The 19,424-nt window shown below is 37.0% G+C and overlaps 1 protein-coding gene across 5 annotated transcripts in view; it reads right to left on the reverse strand.

Annotated features, from left to right (window-relative positions):
- slc12a5a (solute carrier family 12 member 5a) overlaps positions 1-19,424 on the reverse strand; it is a 191,724-nt gene that overhangs the window by 34,069 nt on the left and 138,231 nt on the right. For all 5 annotated transcript variants that reach the window (XM_048198607.1, XM_048198606.1, XM_048198608.1 and 2 more), the window contains one exon: positions 7,004-7,150. In XM_048198607.1, the coding sequence (XP_048054564.1) occupies positions 7,004-7,150 (147 nt within the window). The remainder of the gene's footprint in view (positions 1-7,003; positions 7,151-19,424) is intronic.

The following is a 19,424-nucleotide window of genomic DNA, read 5'->3' on the forward strand; positions in this document are numbered from 1 at the left end:
CATTCTAATATGCTGATTGGTTAAAAAAAACAGCATTTATATATTAAAATATAAATCTTTTGTAACATTATAAACATATTTACTGTCACTTTTGATTAATTTAATGCATCCTTGCTGAATAAAAGTATTAATTTCTTACCCTCCCTCCACAAAAGACAAAGATATCTCACTGACTCCAAACTTTTAGTACACACATGAGCTCAAATGATTTGTCAGTAAGTATCTTAATTCAAGATATGTGTCTCCTCAGTGTTACTCAGCAACAGAGTGCCGACGATATTTGGTTCCCTGGAGAGGATGAATTTACATAATCAAATGACACAGAAACTGAATTTAATACAGCCAAGCTCAGGAAACAGAAGCTCAGTAAATGGAGGGGGAAAAAGTGCATCTTACAAGCTCATAATGACTGTGAGTGTATTTAGAATCAACGTTTCTCTTGCATTGCCATCTTGGAGCTTGAGCAATGCATTCTGGGATTGACTTCTCTGTGAATGATATACGCCAATTCTCATTTTAAGTGTTAATTTGATTACATCTACATCGCCGGATACACACACCACACACACACACACACAAGTGACAACAATTCATATTCATGTATTAATATATTCCCATGAATAATCTGATTATTCAACAGAATCTTTCCCGGCTGTCACTCTCAGGCCATAAATAACCGAAGCGCTGCATGTCCGTCATCCGCCTGTCAATGTTTCTGTGCCTGCTGACTGTTTGAAAGAGGATCAGTGCTGTTGTTTGTGTCCTTTAATGATTCATTACTGCATTTCTAATGTCTTCAGTCTGTCTTAAAGAGGCGAGCGTCTCCATCTCTGTGATGTATGAAAGAATCAGCGTTCTCTCCTCCTCTCCATCTGTTGCCATGAGAGACCGAACGCGATGAAAAGCAAGCCATGGGCGTCTGGCAATGAGCTGGTAATTTCAGATGACATTGATAGCGTCTCGCTACTTCTAAATGTGATGTGTTGAGGTGACGCTCGCACCACCCTGGACCGCTGGCGATTCTGCTGATGGTGTGGACGGGCAGATAAATCATACATGCACATTTTTCAAAGCCGTTTCCTGGAGGTCATTAAGATGCACCAGTCGAGGACAGGCAAACGTCATCTGTAGCTTCATCAAGACACACACAGTCTCACAGGGAAACACACTCTAGTAATGTTTTCATTACACCTCAGAATGTTTCTCAGAGGCCGTTTTAACCTCGTTTTGAAGGATTCTGTAAAGCCTTCATTATCTTTGAGTGTCTCTGATGGCTTTTCACATAATGTGCTTGGATTTTAAATAAGAAAACCTTCGATTTTAATGTATGCATTCAATTAATGTTACTGTCAATTTACCTGGCTGTTGCCTTTTATGCCTTTCAGCAAGTTCAAATATTACATTCGGGTGAATCTCACTAAATCTGTAAAAAACTTACTTGTGTCTCAATGCAATGCAAAATCAAAAACAGTGTTATTATCGTTAACTAAAACTATTAAAAATGTTTTATTAATTGAAATAAATATAAAATAAAATTAATATAAAATATTAGATGAAAAATGTAAACTAAACAAAAACTCTGAACTGAAATAAGTTTAAGTATGAAAAATTACTAACTGAAATAAAAGTAAAACTGAAATAGTAATAAATTAAAACTATTTAGAAATAATAAAAACAAAAACTAATAAAAATGACAAACAAAATGATTAAATATTAAACAAAAATTTTACTAAAAACTGGAAATAAAAGCTAATTCAAAATATTAATAAAAGAAAGTAACTACTATGTTAATTATGTTTTGCATTACAAAAATGAAGCCCAATTATAAGACCATTAAGATGTTTTGAACTGACATTTTCATGAAAATTAAGCCCTTTTTCACCTCACATTTTAATTACTCTAATATACAAAAATTGTGAAAATAATATTAATTGCATTATTTAATTTGTGATTTTTTAAAAAAAAAAACTAATTATATTATTTAAGTGTTAATGTATATATGCATCATGCTAGCATTTCATTTATTCTTATTTTATTTTAAAAAAAACTTCATTTTATGATAATCTAATGAGCCCTGAGAATAATAGGAATCACAATAAACCTCAAAAGTAAAACATCTGGACACATTATGCAATGAAAACTGGGAGCTAAATTGTCATGAAAAAATGCAATGCAAAAAAAATTCTTCATAGTCCTAAAAATATCTGATCAAATTATTGTTTTGTCTGCGCTTTTGTATTCTGTGTCCTTCAAACATGTGATCCAAACATACTTGAGGTTGCCAAATCCTTCAAAGCAAGGCTTAAAACGTCACTAGAGCAATTAGAGAGACACCAGAAAAGAAAGGCGGCCTAAAAATGACTACTGGATGACATTCTACAGGCTGTTCTAGAATCAGTTTCTGTGTTCAGATGCAAAACAAAATGCTAAAACTCAACAACACAAGAAAATACTTTTTACAACATTTTGAAATTATCATATTCTTCTCCACTTTTGACATAAACATACGTAAACATATTTCTGCACGTGAGCACATTCTATAAGCCCTAATCATGAAGACAGCTCATCAACTGCTCTCAGCTTATTAGACATAATCAAAAAAACACTGTTCATGTCAATGGACACAGCGTGTACTCAGATGGAACCGCATGCTGACCTAAAGCAGCTCTTCTATGTGTAGCAATCACCTGTTGCTGGACAACATCTAGGCGAGGTGCTTTTAGCTTCAGTGTTTTTGTCTGAAAGCAACTGGATGCTTTTTAAATGGATACATCATGTTGCTGAAATCTTTGTTTGGTGGATTAAACTACAACACTCAAAGTGACAGAAGAGCTTTTATACAAATGGTGGGAGAGGTTTTCCTGATGGATCGAAACTTGTAGATGCTGCTTTCTTTATACGGATGAAAACAAGTGCTGCTTACCATTTTCTTGAAATAGCATGTGCAACATGACGCATTATACAACCATAAATGCAGATAAATCAGTAGTACACCTCACCACCTTGCATGTTTAATATGGCAAGTGGTATCCAGTTATTATTTCTGAATTATTTCTAAAATGCTATTTTTTATTTTATTTTAATATGATTGTGTGTAAAAAATTCATAACTCTTCAGTCTGATTTAATAATAACCTTAAGGTCATTGAGCACAGTAAGTGATCTGCTGTCACAGCTGAGCATATATTGGCAATTTGAATGCCGTTCACACTTCGAGAGTTGTGTTGTAGCATGCAATTCCAAACACAACCAGAGCATGTCTATGTGTGTGAGAGAGAAAGAGAGATGAAGAATTAGAAAAGAATGAGACTCCTGAGCTCATGATAAAAATAGCACTTCCACAGGCGCTAGAGAATCTAGGTTGCACACGCAAACATACAAATCACATACCAATTAGCATGTACACTGAAGTGCATGGCATGCCTGGTTACATGTACATATGTGCACGCGAAGGCATGCACACGGATGAAAGAGATGCATGTTAATCGGTGAGTCTTTGAGAATGTGACGGCATGCAAATGTGGGACATGCAAATTCAGAATCATTGAAAATTAACATCAGATGTGTGTATGCGGCAGGATGATAACTTAGGGCTGGGTATTGCTTGAATTTTAGCGATTCCAATTCTGATTCTGTTTATCAATTCCTAGTTTCAATTCCAATAGTTAAAAAAAAGAAGTCCAACATTTAGTGCTTTGCTTTCCCACTAGTACTTTTGGTGCGCACCCTGGTTCTGCTGACGTCAGAGTTCGGTTCGTCTCGATGATGTAAACGCTGTTTTCCACAAACAGTAGCACAGTCCTGTTAAAAGGGTGGTCTGGGGTATGATTCATGTGAACTCCGGTACAGTTTGCTGCTGATATGAAAGCAACGGTACTAAATCACAGAAGTGAACCTCTATTGATGATGTATGATTTGATAAACTGTGTGCTTGTGCTTGTTCTCACTCACTCTTCTGAAAAGCATGACTGACGCACTGCAAGGCATGTATATCTCATTTCTGCTGGCCTGGACTTCAGCAGAAATACTCTCCCTCGTTCTTTGGAACATTTGCAGTACATTTGCGGCAGATAGAAGCAAGTGCCATTATGTACTGATGTTTTGAAAACAAAACCAAAGGTTCAAAAAACAAAATATGAAAGTGAGGTGAGCAATGCTGTGCATTTAACCGCCTTCTCCTGCGTCGTTGTTACCAAGTGTAATGGAGGCAATCTAGTAGGAGCTGTGCATGTAAACCTTTAATTATACTCTCCGTGAGTATAACGGAGGCAAGCTACCGACTGACGCTAGAGGCTGCGGTCTTTAGCATCCCTTGTTAGCATGCCCACCTCCCATGCCAGAGACGCCAGTTTAAATCCCACTCAGAGCGGGTCGAATAGGATTGGTTATATTTGGTGCCGTGACCCGGATAGGAGTGAGGTTTAGGGGGGTGAGTGTAATGGAGGCAGTAAGAGCTGTGTGTGTAAACCTCACTCCCCTGGCCTCAAGTGGCGCGCTAGGGACTGACGCTAGAGGCTGTGGTCTTTAGCATCCCTTGTTAGCATGCCCGCCTCCCATGACGAAGACCGGTTCAAATCCCGCTCAGACCGGGTCGAGTAGGACCGGTTGCATTTGGTGCCATGACCCGGATGGAAGTGAGGTTTAGGGGGTGAGTATAACAGAGGCAAGTTACCAACTGACGCTAGAAGCTGCGGTCTTTAGCATCCCTTGTTAGCACGCCCGCCTCCCATGCCTCCCATGCCGGTTCAAATCCCGCTCAGAGTGGGTCGAGTAGGACCGGTTGCATTTGGTGCCGTGACCTGGATAGGAGTGAGGTTTAGGGGGTGAGTGTAATTGGAGGCAGTAAGAGCTGTGTGTGTAAACCTCACTCCCCTGGCCTCAAGTGGCGCTAGGGACTGACGCTAGAGGCTGTGGTCTTTAGCATCCCTTGCTAGCATGCCCGCCTCGCATGCCAGAGATGCCGGTTCAAATCCTGCTCAAAGCGGGTCGAGTAGGACTGGTAACATTTGGTGCCTTGACCCGGATGGGAGTGAGGTTTATAGGGGGTCGAGTGTAATGGAAGCAGTAAGAGCTGTATGTGTAAACCTCACTCCCCTGGCCTCAAAAGGCACGCTAGGGACTGTTGCTAAAGGCTGCGGTCTTTAGCATCCTTTTTAGCATGCCCGCCTCCCATGACGAAGACCGGTTCAAATCCCGCTCAGACCGGGTCGAGTAGGACTGGTTGCATTTGGTGCCATGACCCGGATGGAAGTGAGGTTTAGGGGGGTGAGTATAACAGAGGCAAGTTACCAACTGACGCTAGAAGCTGCGGTCTTTAGCATCCCTTGTTAGCACGCCCGCCTCCCATGCCTCCCATGCCGGTTCAAATCCCGCTCAGAGTGGGTCGAGTAGGACCGGTTGCATTTGGTGCCGTGACCCGGATAGGAGTGAGGTTTAGGGGGTGAGTGTAATGGAGGCAGTAAGAGCTGTGTGTGTAAACCTCACTCCCCTGGCCTCAAGTGGCATGCTAGGGACTGACGCTAGAGGCTGTGGTCTTTAGCATCCCTTGTTAGCATGCCCGCCTCCCATGTCGAAGGCGCTGGTTCAAATCCCTCTCAGAGCAGGTAGAGTAGGATCGGTTATATTTGGTGCTGTGACCCGGATAGGAGTGAGGTTTAGGGGGGTGAGTGTAATGGAGGCAGTAAGAGCTGTGTGTGTAAACCTCACTCCCCTGGCCTCAAAAGGCACGCTAGCGACTGACGCTAGAGGCTGCGGTCTTTAGCATCCTTGTTAGCATGCCCACCTCCCATGTCAAAGACACCGGTTCAAATCCCGCTCAGAGTGGGTCGAGTAGGACCGGTTGCATTTGGTGCCATGACCCAGATGGGAGTGAGGTTTAGGGGGGTGAGTATAAAAGAGGCAAGCTACCAACTGACGCTAGAAGCTGCGGTCTTTAGCATCCCTTGTTAGCACGCCCGCCTCCAATGCCGGAGACAGCGGTTCAAATCCTGCTCAGAGCGGGTCGAGTAGGACCGGTTGCATTTTGTGCCGTGACCCGGATAGGAGTGAGGTTTAGGGGGTGAGTGTAATGGAGGCAGTAAGAGCTGTGTGTGTAAACCTCACTCCCCTGGCCTCAAGTGGCGCTAGGGACTGATGCTAGAGGCTGCGGTCTTTAGCATCCTTGTTAGCATGCCCGCTTCCCATGTTGAAGACACCGGTTCAAATCCTGCTCAGAGCGGGTTGAGTAGAACCAGTTATATTTGGTGCGATGACCCGGATGGGAGTGAGGTTTAGGGGGGTGATTATAATGGACGCTAGCATTTGACGCTATAGGCTATGGACTTTAGCATCAAGGCTATGGGCTATGGTCTTTAGCATCCCTTGTTAGCATGCCCGGCTCGCATGCCGGAGACGACGGTTCAAATCCCTGAGTAGGGCTGGTTATATTTGGTGCCGTGACCCGGATGGGAGTGAGGTTTAGAGGGGTGAGTTTAACGGAGGCAAGATAGTAAGATCTGTGTGTGTAAACCCTCAAGTGGTGCACTAGAAACTGCAGTCTTCAGCGTCCTTGTTAGCACGCCTGCCTCCCATGCCGGAGACGACTGTTTGAGTCCCACTTGGAGCGGGTCAAGTAGGACCAGTTACGTAAGCAACAGGGGTAAATAACTGCTGCTTTCATGATGCAAGCATACTGCAGTTCGGACCCAAATATTATAATGTGAACACAACTGAGTGGGGGCAGGGGAGAAATCAAACTCGGGTTCAGACCAGGCAATCAAACCAAGTGTGAAAGCACCCTTTGATAAAATTTGAAAAATATTTATTCTGTCTTTTGCAAAATATTTTGTTGCAGCTGAACAAAAATCAGCAGCCTAAAGAACACTTACTCAAGGAACTTACCACAGCAAAAACAACTAGCGTAACTAATATACATTTCAACCATTATTAAAGACAAGCGAACAGTCAGTAATAAAATAAGAACAAATAAATTAGCAATAGCACATATTGCATGGTGTGTGACTCACCGTGGAGCAGCACATGAGGACGATGATGAAGGCTTCAATGACCCCGCCGATGCCAACCATCCAGGTCATCCTGAGAAACAGAATCACGCCCAGGATGTTCTGCAGGCAGGGCAGGTAGACGCCCATGAGCGTTCCCATCCGTGGAGCCTGTGAACACACAAACACACACGCTTACAGAATGCACAGCAGTCTATTAGATGAACAAGATCTGATTAGATCTGTTCCGTTGATCAGCTTCATGCTTTCATTTTGTTGTTCAGCAACCAAAACACATGTTGTAATCTCTCGAGTGTAAAAACAATAATGCAAATATTATTGTTGTGATAAAGAAAGCGAGATAATGAATCCATGGAAAAATGGAAATATCATGGAATATTAAAATTGATTTCCAAGTCTGGATAATAGTAATGCAAAATAATAAAAGTCACAGAAATGTATATAGTCTGAGTATATATTATGCCCTAAAACATTTAATGGGCTAGAAATGGCTTTTTTTAAAAGTGCACTCGCAATAAAAATGATTTTTAAAAATCATTGTCTTGCAATCACAAATAATGGAAATGGAAGGTGTGGGAAAATTATAAACCATCTTCCAAACATGAATGTGTTGTACTTGAGGTGACGTGTGCTGTTACTTTACTAAGTGATCAGATACAATTTTCATCTGGTAGACAATAAAAACACGTTATCTAAAATGGTTATCTAAAAACCAAAATGTCAGTAAGAAACCACATAAGAACACTCTAAAATCATCCACAACATCCGAGAATCCACTCAGAACACCATAGCATCGTGGCTGTGAGTATTTCATGGGCAAACACGACTCACATTTACTTCAGAAAATGTAAAAATCCAGTTATAATCTAGCAGAGCAGTTTAAACCCTGTGATCAACAAGACTGTTAATTAGCATAAATAGATGACTCTCCTCTCCGCACCCTAAACATTCACTGCCATTGTGTTCGCTGTGTGTAGAGTTTGTTTCAAAGGCTTTGAATATGAGCCAATGTCATATTCAAAGAGAAAGTCTGTGTATGTGTGTGCACGCGTTTTTGTGACATATCAGGACACAAATGTGTATAATGACATAGGTATTACAAAAAGAGGTGACTTATGAGGACATTACCCATGTCCTCACTTTTCAAAAGGCTTATAAATTATACAGAATGAGTTTTTGTGAGAAAATAAAAGTGTGCACAGGGTAGGTTTAGGGGTAGGGTTGGTGTAGGGGGATAGAAAATACGGTTTGTACAGTATAAAAACCATTACGCCTATGGAATGTCCCCACAATTCACAAAAACGAACGTGTGTGTGTGTGTGTGGAGTGGCCATGTAATTACTAACACACAGAGAGTAAATGTCTGCCAGCTTGATAAATGGTGAGTGTGCGGGTCTGTGTGCGCATGTCCATCAACACGGCATCCAAAAACACCTTCACTGAAATATGTCCTGTCCTTGTTCAAGGATACTGTCAATAAAATGCAATTATCCCAGCGTCCAAAAAGGGCAAACAGGCAAACTCGGTTCACCAGGCTCAACAAATCCAGTGGATGTTGTGGAAGGTACAGGACGACGGGGCACACACACACACACACACACACACACACACACACACACTCACTCAAGGGCTTGTCAAAGCACTTTTCAATTCACACAGTTGATTAAATGTGATCTAATGGGCGTCTGAGTGAGAGTCCCACGTGAGTCTTTGGAGTTCAGACCTGAAAACATGCACTGAATAACTGAGTAGCGTTCACTCACTCACTTTACTGTAACTATCATAAGAACTGTGTGCAACTAGTACTGTTTCCCTTCTAGTGATATTCTGGTGCCTAAACGACCCTAAAAAGCAGTGCAAAAAATGCCAAATTAAATAATAAAATAATAAATGAATTTGATTTAAAAAAAAATAAAAAAAATAAAATTTGATTAAAATAAATGAATTCAAAATCATTCAAATAAATACAATTTGATGTAATCAAATAAATACATTTCATTTAAATAATTAAACAATACATCTAACAGTATATGGTACTATAGGGAGTAGAAAAAACCACGTAATGATGCAGCTTTTTGCATTTGTAAAATGACATTAAAAAAATGTCATAAAAAATAGCAGATTAGCATTAATTATATATAATATACTATAACTACTTCTTTTTGAACATGGTGTTCTTTCAAGTATCTTGGAGGACTATATAAATACCATTTTAATTGTGATATGGACATTCAACTATTCACATGTTTATATCAGCTCTTTTATGACAGCTCTGAATATGACTCATCCAACCAGAATCTAAAGCCAGAACTACATGTTTTATAAATTAGAGCTAATTACAGTAATTGTCATTAACTATTATATTTGGGAGACAATCTGACATGCTGAAAGGAGCAAAGACAATAAGAACCACAGAGAGAAAAGATGCTTCCCTGCGGCATATTTTTAACCTTCATGACAGACTGAGATTAGGACCCTTCAGATGGGAAAAACACACACACACACACACACACACACACACACACACACACACACACACGCACACACGCACACACACACACACACACGCACACACACACGCACACACACACACACACACACACACACACACACACACACACACACACACACACACACACACACTCACACACACACACACACACACTCACACACACACACACACACCAGAGCAAGTCATCCATACGCTCGAAGCGACAGCAGATGGCAAACTGGGAAACAAGACTTTTAATTTAATTAACCTGAAATAAATAAGAAGGCCTGAATAATGCATGTCACTAAATTCAATATCAGCCATGCAAATGTGCAATTCTGTGTGGGATAATTTGATTTCTGAAGCAAGGATTAATTCCAGTATTAATGTAATCTAATATAATGTGGCTTTATGCATCACGTCTAAACAACGGCAATAATTATGTTCTATGATAAGGTCCTAAATGAAGTGAACCTCACACATCTGTGGTTTACATGCAAGCGTTAAAAATTAGGCTTTTTATTAAGTCTGTATATAATGCATATTTTTTTTTATAAATAACTTAAATTAATAGTATTTTAATAATAATAAATCATAATAAGTTTCCATAAAAAACAGTAACCACAGTTATATTTCAATTCTTGCATAATGTCATGTCATTAAAGAGTATAATGCATGATGCATTTATTGAGTTCTGATACATTACATGTTAAAAACGTAACCATGAATAGGTACGTATTATATTGCATCGTAAATATGGTTACAGCAGGTATTTACAAGAACAAAACTGATTATACGGCATTATAATATCTTTACAAAATTATATACACAGTCTTTATATAAAATGTTACTGAATGTGCATCTACACCAAATATGAACAGTATATTGAACAAAGGCACAGAGGAGGCAAACAGAAAACACTGATGTCTTCTAGATATGATTCATTTGGTTATTGTTCTCAGACAGACTCTGATCAACATCCTCAGATACTTGAACAAACTATAAATCAAAGCGACTACGGCTTGAAGCACATCTCTGGACCAATGAGACTTGCTACACTTGAAGGAAACTCTAACGCCCCTTTCAGGTTTGTTACACAATAACACATCAGAAAGGCACTCACAATGTGTCGGCCAGTAAAAACAATCTGGTGCAGTGTGTTAAGTTTAGCGGCGAGGTTGTGAATTGCAATATAAAGAAGCTATGGTGGCCAACATAGGACGAAAATGTCATCATCTGAGACAGTAGAGAGAAGCCAAGCAAATTGTCCATTTAGGGCTACCGTAGAAATATGTTGGCGCAAAATGGCAACTTAACATGTAAGGGGACCCACGGTGTATGTAGATAGAAATGGCTCATTCTAAGATAATAAAAACATAACGGTTCATTATGTAAGGTCTTATACACCACTGAAAACATAGTTATGTATATTATATTGCATTTCTGTCAATAGATCCTCCTAAAATGTACACATTGCACCTTTAAATTCAAAGCTCATCTTAGTATGAAGTACCACAGACATAAATGATGATTCTGACATTCCAGAGTTTTGGCTACTTCTTAACTATTAAACTTTGAGAAAACGTTAAAAAAAGAAAAACACATTTAAGCAACATTTAACAATATGATAAAAGGTGATTTTAAAATTCAAGACAAAACTGATGTAGCTGTAAAATAAAGTTGTCCAAAACAATAAAATAAAAATTACTATTATATACTATTAGTATTGGGGTATTTTTTGTGAAGTTTACTTTCGTTATAATATGCTAATGTTGTCCATATTTAAATAGATGATGCTCTTCTCCTCTATAATTTTTATTTTTAATAGATTTCAAAAATATCAAATATATATATAATTTCATATATTTATATTTATATATATTTTCTGTTTTCACTTTAATTTTAGGTAAAATTTTAGGAAATTGGTTGTGTTTTTGTCATTTTTATTATTATTATTTTTTTTAAAGTGCACTTAGTTTTTTGTAGTCTATATAGTTTTAGTTTATTTAGTTTTAGTTATTTTAGTAATTTATATTAGTAATATAAATTTATATAATATAAAATATAATAATAAAATTTATATAATATATAATATAAAAGTTATATTAGTAATATAATTAGTATATATATATATATATATATATATATATATATATATATATATATATATATATATATATATATATATATATATATACCAAACTTAAAAAATAAATAAATAATTGTAAATTTTTTTTTTCAGTTAATGATTATTTATTTCAAATAATGAATTTTTTTTATTTTTTTTATGGTTTTAGTTTCAGTTAAGGATAATAGCATGCTGCAGTTATGACATATTTTTGTATTTTTTCATCATCCTGGTTCCCTCAAAACCTCAGTAAGATTCTTCCTTTGGCTTTTGGATTATTGCAGAAAATGGTCTGTGACTAACAAAAGCCACTGACTTCAGGATGATGGAACGGGAAGTGTTTAAATGCTAACTCGTTTCTGACTTTTGGCCAACAAAAATCCGTCATGCCTGCTGCACTCTATAACCCTGACCCGTAGTACTAGATCTTGAAGGAGTCCAATCCCAGACCCTCCAAACACGAGCAGCACTCATCCTGTGAAAACCACAGCGAATCCAGGCGGAGGGAAGCAGATCATCTTTGTCATTTTGACATCCTTCTCTTCATGCTAATGTGAGACACCTCTTGCCTGATGTCAGAGGAATACTAATCAGATTTACTGTCTGTCTGTGTCCTGGTCTCAGTAATGTCTTTCTTTCTCACAAATCGTTTTTCCAGCTTTTGACTTGCTGACAGTGAAAGAATTATTTCGAATTTTCATATTATATTAATCATATTATACATTGCTATTCTATCATTTATGGTGTTTGCATCACTTAGAAAAAAAGCTTACTGAAGATACTAAAAATGTAAGATAAAATTAATGAATCAAGCCATATATAGAGACCAGAAAATCATAAACCTGAGAGCATCATGTACGTGCGTTTTGCACGGCCAAAGAACTATGTAATATATCATAAAGAGTGCTTTTGCTTGCTATGTGACAACTGAAATGAAACAAAATGATTGTGTAAAATGGCCAAGGCTGCTCGTATATATCCATTTCATTCATGAGATGTGTGTCAAGGTAAGATTACGGCTCACTTCACGCAATAACAATACAGCTGTGCTCTTGAAAGCATGTTCCACTCCATTCTCCACCCCAGCATCCATGAACAATAACGACACACAAATACTTCTGACTACACCAAAATCTCCCCTCTCTTCCACTTTCATCTCTGGCATCCCTCTAATTACGAGCAGGAGAGTTCGCGGCTCAAGAGGCGTGTGTATAACACATCTGAGGAGTCAGTGAGATGTGTCCAATCAGCAATTAGTAATTTAAAAGTGCTGTCGCCACAGAAACACTAGTTGAGGTGGAGTTTGGGGTCAGGATTTAATATCAGGCACATAATTAACGAAGCAAGATACAGTGAAACACATACTAACACAGAACAGCCTTCCATGCAGTTCTGTGGGAGAAAATGCCTCGTGGAGGTCAGAGCTCAGAGGAGGATGGCCAGACTGTTTTGAGCTGATAGAAAGGCAAGAGTAACTCAAATACGCAATCGTTACAACCGAGGTCTGCAGAAGAGCATTTCTGAATGCACAACACTTGAAGCAGATGAGGCTACAATTCATCTAGTTGTTTTTGCCAGATTAATAAAAAATATTATTAACCTACAGGACCAAAACAAATCCCTCAGTTTCATTTATGCGTGTGAATGCACTGCTGTGAATAGGCCTCAACATGAACACTAACCCTAATAGAATCAATAAAGGAGAGGTTTTTCTTATTAAAAGTTTGGGGTTGTGTTGAGTTGAACTGCAGGAACACATTTACCCACAGCACTCCAACAGGAACTCCATAAACCTGAAGAAAACCTGCCGTACCGACTGCAGTTTGAACAGACAAGCCTCACTCTGAGCACCACTGAATACAAATGAAGAGTTCCTCACGTCCTGAAGAAAATCAGCACAATCCTATGACAGCTTCTGGAAGTTTAGACCCCCACAATACAGTCATATTCACCAACGCAACACTCTCAGTTAATCAAACAGAACAAAACATTACTTATTTTTGTCTTATTAGTGATGCTTGCTAAAGCAAGAGAATACACTTTCACAAAGGGATTCCCATGGAAGCTTGTTTCTGCCACTGAATGAAAAATTAAAAAAAGGTAACAAACTTTTTTTTCGCAATTGTGTTTATATCTCGCAATTTTGACTTCATAACACACAATTTGGAGTTTATATCACGCAGTTCTGAGAAAAAAGTCAGAATTGTGAGCTATAAACTTACAATTGCTGGATATATACTCGCAATTGCGAGAAAAACAGTCAGAATTGCAAGATATAAACTCGCAATTGCGAGAAAAATAGTTAGAATTGCAAGATATAAACGTGCAATTGCGAGAAAAAAGTCAGAATTGCAAGATATAAACTCACAATTGCGAGAAAAATAGTTAGAATTGCAAGATATAAACTCGCAATTGCGAGAAAAACAGTCAGAATTGCAAGATATAAACTCGCAATTGCGAGAAAAATAGTTAGAATTGCAAGATATAAACTAATAATTGCGAGAAAAAAGTCAGAATTGCAAGATATAAACTCATAATTGCGAGAAAAAAGTCAGAATTGCAAGATATAAACTCATAATTGCGAGAAAAAAGTCAGAATTGCAAGATATAAACTCGCAATTGCGAGAAAAATAGTTAGAATTGCAAGATATAAACTCATAATTGCGAGAAAAAAGTCAGAATTGCAAGATATAAACTCGCAATTGCGAGAAAAATAGTTAGAATTGCAAGATATAAACTCGCAATTGCGAGAAAAAAGTCAGAATTGCAAGATATAAACTCATAATTGCGAGAAAAAAAGTCAGAATTGCAAGATATAAACTCGCAATTGCAAGAAAAATAGTCAGAATTGCAAGATATAAACTCGCAATTGCAAGAAAAATAGTCAGAATTGCAAGATATAAACTCGAAATTGCGAGAAAAAAGTCAGAATTGCAAGATATAAACTCATAATTGCGAGAAAAAGAGTCAGAATTGCAAGATATAAACTCGCAATTGCGAGAAAAATAGTTAGATTTGCAAGATATAAACTCGCAATTGCGAGAAAAAAGTCAGAATTGCAAGATATAAACTCGCAATTGCGAGAAAAAAGTCAGAATTGCAAGATATAAACTCGCAATTGCGAGAAAAAAGTCAGAATTGCAAGATATAAACTCGCAATTGCGAGAAAAATAGTTAGAATTGCAAGATATAAACTCATAATTGCAAGAAAAAAAGTCAGAATTGCAAGATATAAACTCATAATTGCGAGAAAAATAGTTAGAATTGCAAGATATAAACTCGCAATTGCGAGAAAAAAGTCAGAATTGCAAGATATAAACTCATAATTGCGAGAAAAAAAGTCAGAATTGCAAGATATAAACTCATAATTGCGAGAAAAAAAGTCAGAATTGCAAGATATAAACTCATAATTGCGAGAAAAACAGTCAGAATTGCAAGATATAAACTCGCAATTGCGAGAAAAATAGTTAGAATTGCAAGATATAAACTCGCAATTGCGAGAAAAAAGTCAGAATTGCAAGATATAAACTCATAATTGCGAGAAAAAAAAGTCAGAATTGCAAGATATAAACTCGCAATTGCGAGAAAAAAGTCAGAATTGCAAGATATAAATGTGCAATTGCGAGAAAAATAGTTAGAATTGCAAGATATAAACTCGTAATTGCCGGATATAAACTCGATATATTGCTGATATATTCTCGCAATTGTGAGCTTATATCTCACAGTTCTTACATTATAACTAACAATTGCAAGTTTATATCTCGCAATTCTGAGAAAAGAAGTCAGAATTGTGAAATAAAAGTCACAATTATCTTTTAAATTGTTTTATTCTGTGGCGGAAACAAGCTTTTTGTTGTTGTTTAGTTAACAACAACAACAACAACACTGCTAGTAAATACCCTGAATACATTAGCAATCACATAGCAACACCCTGGCAACACTCTAAGCATTATGGCAGCAAGTTATTCAAGGTATGATCACCATATTCATAAATACTATTTACATATTAACACAATATTCACATGCTACTCCAAGCTCCTTAAAAGAATACCATGATATTACCGTGGTGCTTTATTTGCATGAGATATCTGTCTGTGATATTTCTGTATCTGGCAGGCTCAGGGTGTGTCAGTTAGTCAGAAGTGTCACATCGACACCATGCGGGTTAAAATGAGTTCTCATTATCGAAGCTGTGGTGGCGTGTCAAGCGAGTGTGAACGTCTGAATCACATCGTTTGGCAGCGGTCACTCTTCGGCCCGTAGACTCCATCGGAGTGTGGCTATGCTCAGTTTACTGGAGCAGGTGCGTAATCAAACCGCTTTGGTCCCGTGTGTATATGTGTGTGTTTATGATTTCCCACGGGTGGCTTCCAGCCGGCGAGAATCTCAGGTAAAGGCAGCAGAGAGCAGATGGGACAGGCGTCGGAGGACCCCGGCTGAGAGCCTCAGGTGTCTCACTCCCACTGCGGCTATAAAGCCGGCGCGGACGCCACAGCACCCTGTGTGCTCGTCACCACCTGCCCAGCTGCAAGAACGACATGTGAAACTGGCAGATAATGGATTCCTCTTTAGGAATGACAGAGCAGTTTTCAACGGCTGATCTATTGAAAGCTTGAAAAATACCTGTTTTTAAAGGGATAGTTCACCCAAAAATGAAAAAAAAAAGTATATATATATATATATATATATATATATATATATATATATATATATATATATATATATATATATATCTAACTATATATATATATATCAGACATGTTTAAAACAAGATAAAAATTTGACCCTCAATTTTTTTTTCAACTATTTTATATTAAAAACAGTATTTAAATTTAAGCACTTGAATTTTAAGTTTTTAATCTCTAAATCTTTATCTCTCTAACTCTAAAATATCCATATTTAGGCCACTTCATGTACTCATTTAAGGTACATTACAAGTATACAGTTCAAAAGTTAATATATAGTGTATATGTACACTACCGTTCAAAAGTTTGGGTTCAGTAAGATTTTTAATATTTTTAAAAGAAGTTTTTTCTGCTCACCAAGATTGCATTTATTTAATTAAAAATACAGTAAAAACAATAATATTGTGAAATATTATTACAATGTTTTCTATTGGAATATAATATAAAATGTAATTTATTCCTGTGATCAAAGCTGAATTTTCAGCATCATTTCTCCAGTCTTCAGTGTCACATGATCCTTCAGAAATCATTCTAATATGATAATTTGCTGCTCAAGAAACATTTATGTTTATTATCAATGTTAAAAACAGTTGTATACTTTGTTTTCAGGATTCCTTGATGAATAGAAAGTCCAAAAGAACAGCATTTATCTGAAATATAAAGCTTTTGTAACATTATACACTACCGTTCAAAAGACTGGGGTCAGTAAGAATTTTTATTTTTATTTTTTTTGAGAAGAATTTAAAGAAATTAAAAAAAAAAAATCAGCAAGGATGCATTAAATCGATCAAAAGTGACAGTAAAGACATTTAAAATGTAACAAAAGATCATATTTCAAATAAATGCTGTTCTTTTGAACTTTCTATTCATCAAAGAATCCTGAAAAAAAATATTGTACACAAATATTTTGTACAATTGTAAACAATAAATTTTTCTTGAGTAGCAAATCATCATATTAGAATGATTTCTGAAGGATCATGTGACACTGAAGACTGGAGTAATGATGCTGAAAATTCAGCTTTGATCACAGCAATAAATTAAATTTTCAAATATTTTCAAATAGAAAACAGTTATTTTAAATTGTAATAATTTTTCACAATATTACTGATTTTACTGTATTTTTAATTAAATAAATGCAGCCTTGGTGAGCAGACGAAACTTCTTTTAAAGACATTAAAAATCTTACCGATCCCAAACTTTTGAACGGTAGTGTACGTATGTTTGTATGTATGTGTGTGTCTATATAAATACACACACACACACACACACACACACACACACACACACACACACACACACACACACACACACACACACACACACACAAACACCAAATACATATATTTATTTATATGTTAAAACAATATTGTGAAATATTATTACAATTTAAAATAACTGTTTTGTATTTTAATATATTTTAAAATGTAATATATGATGCAAATCTGAATTTTCCAGTCTTCAGTGTCACATGATCCTTCAGAAATCATTCTAATATGATGATTTGCTGCTCAAGAAACATTTATGATTATTATCAATGTTGAAAACAGTTGTGCTGCTTCATATTTTGGAGGAAACGGTTATTTTTTTTCAGGATTCTATGATGAATAAAGAGAGCTGCTATAAACATGTTGACAGTTTCTCACTACAGTAATGATATTTTGTAGCAAAAGAGTCTCATTTTCTCAAAATATGATTCTGAAATATGTCTCAAACATTAACCAAACTGTATATGAACATAAGTGCATGCCAACAGAACTGACAAACGAACTGATGACATACGTCAGAGATGGAGAAGAGAGGAGAACAGCAAGGAGCTTGTAATAGTCTCCTCTCGCTCGACTGCCCAAACAGGAGCTGACAGCGTTAATGTGACTTAGTTCAGACGGGGTGAATTATTAAAAACCATAGCAATGGCAGGGGAAGGAAAAGGGCAGCGAATATCACTGTCAGCCCAACACGGATTACTGTGTGTACATGAGCATGTTCAGAAATTGCACAAATAACTGCTCTGCGCTCCTGTCCCTTAGAGCTTGACATGAATTAGCATTTTTTCCTGAGACTTAGTGTATGTGTGTGTGTGCGAGTGTGTTCATGTAGCGAGCGTTGGCTAGTGGTCTACAGAGAGCATATGGCAACTGTAACGACCACATGTCACCGCCTGGAACATCTGATAACTGCTCGTTATGAGGCATCATACTTCATAGCTCATCTTACATCATCCTTGAGGTGAAAAATAACATTTCCCCTCATGCAATCAGCCCACATCTACGTGATAAGACTGAAATATCTGCGGCGAACCAATTATCATCACAAGCAGTCATAGCAACACCACATTAAAGGTGAAGTGTGCCCTTTCACTTCAACAGAATTGCAAACATAACTAGATTTTGCATTAGTGTTTGCACATGCAAAACTCGCTGTCATGAAGATGTTGCGGATGGTTGCCAGAACGTTGCTATGAGTCTTTTTTTTTGCATGTTGGCTTGTGATATGGATCGTATGGAAGCTTGTTTCTTCCATGAAATAAAAATAAAAGAGGTAATTGTGACACATTTTTTATAGCAAATGCAAGTTTATATCTCCCAATTCTGACTTTATAACTTGCAATTATGACTTTTTATCTCCCAATTCTGACTTTATAACACAATTCTGACTTTATATCTCGCAATTCTGACTTTATAACACAATTCTGACTTTTTATCTCCCAATTCTGACTTTATATCTCACAATTCTGACTTTATATCTCCCAATTCTGACTTTATAACTTGCAATTATGACTTTTTATCTCCCAATTCTGACTTTATATCTCCCAATTCTGACTTTATAACACAATTCTGACTTTATATCTCCCAATTCTGACTTTATATCTCACAATTCTGACTTTATATCTCGCAATTCTGACTTTATAACTTGCAATTATGACTTTTTATCTCCCAATTCTGACTTTATATCTCCCAATTCTGACTTTATAACACAATTCTGACTTTATATCTCCCAATTCTGACTTTATATCTCCCAATTCTGACTTTATATCTCGCAATTCTGACTTTATAACTTGCAATTATGACTTTTTATCTCCCAATTCTGACTTTATATCTCCCAATTCTGACTTTATAACAC

This window comes from Megalobrama amblycephala, linkage group LG8 (genome assembly GCF_018812025.1).
Source record: "Megalobrama amblycephala isolate DHTTF-2021 linkage group LG8, ASM1881202v1, whole genome shotgun sequence".
In the NCBI taxonomy this organism is placed as follows: domain Eukaryota; kingdom Metazoa; phylum Chordata; class Actinopteri; order Cypriniformes; family Xenocyprididae; genus Megalobrama; species Megalobrama amblycephala.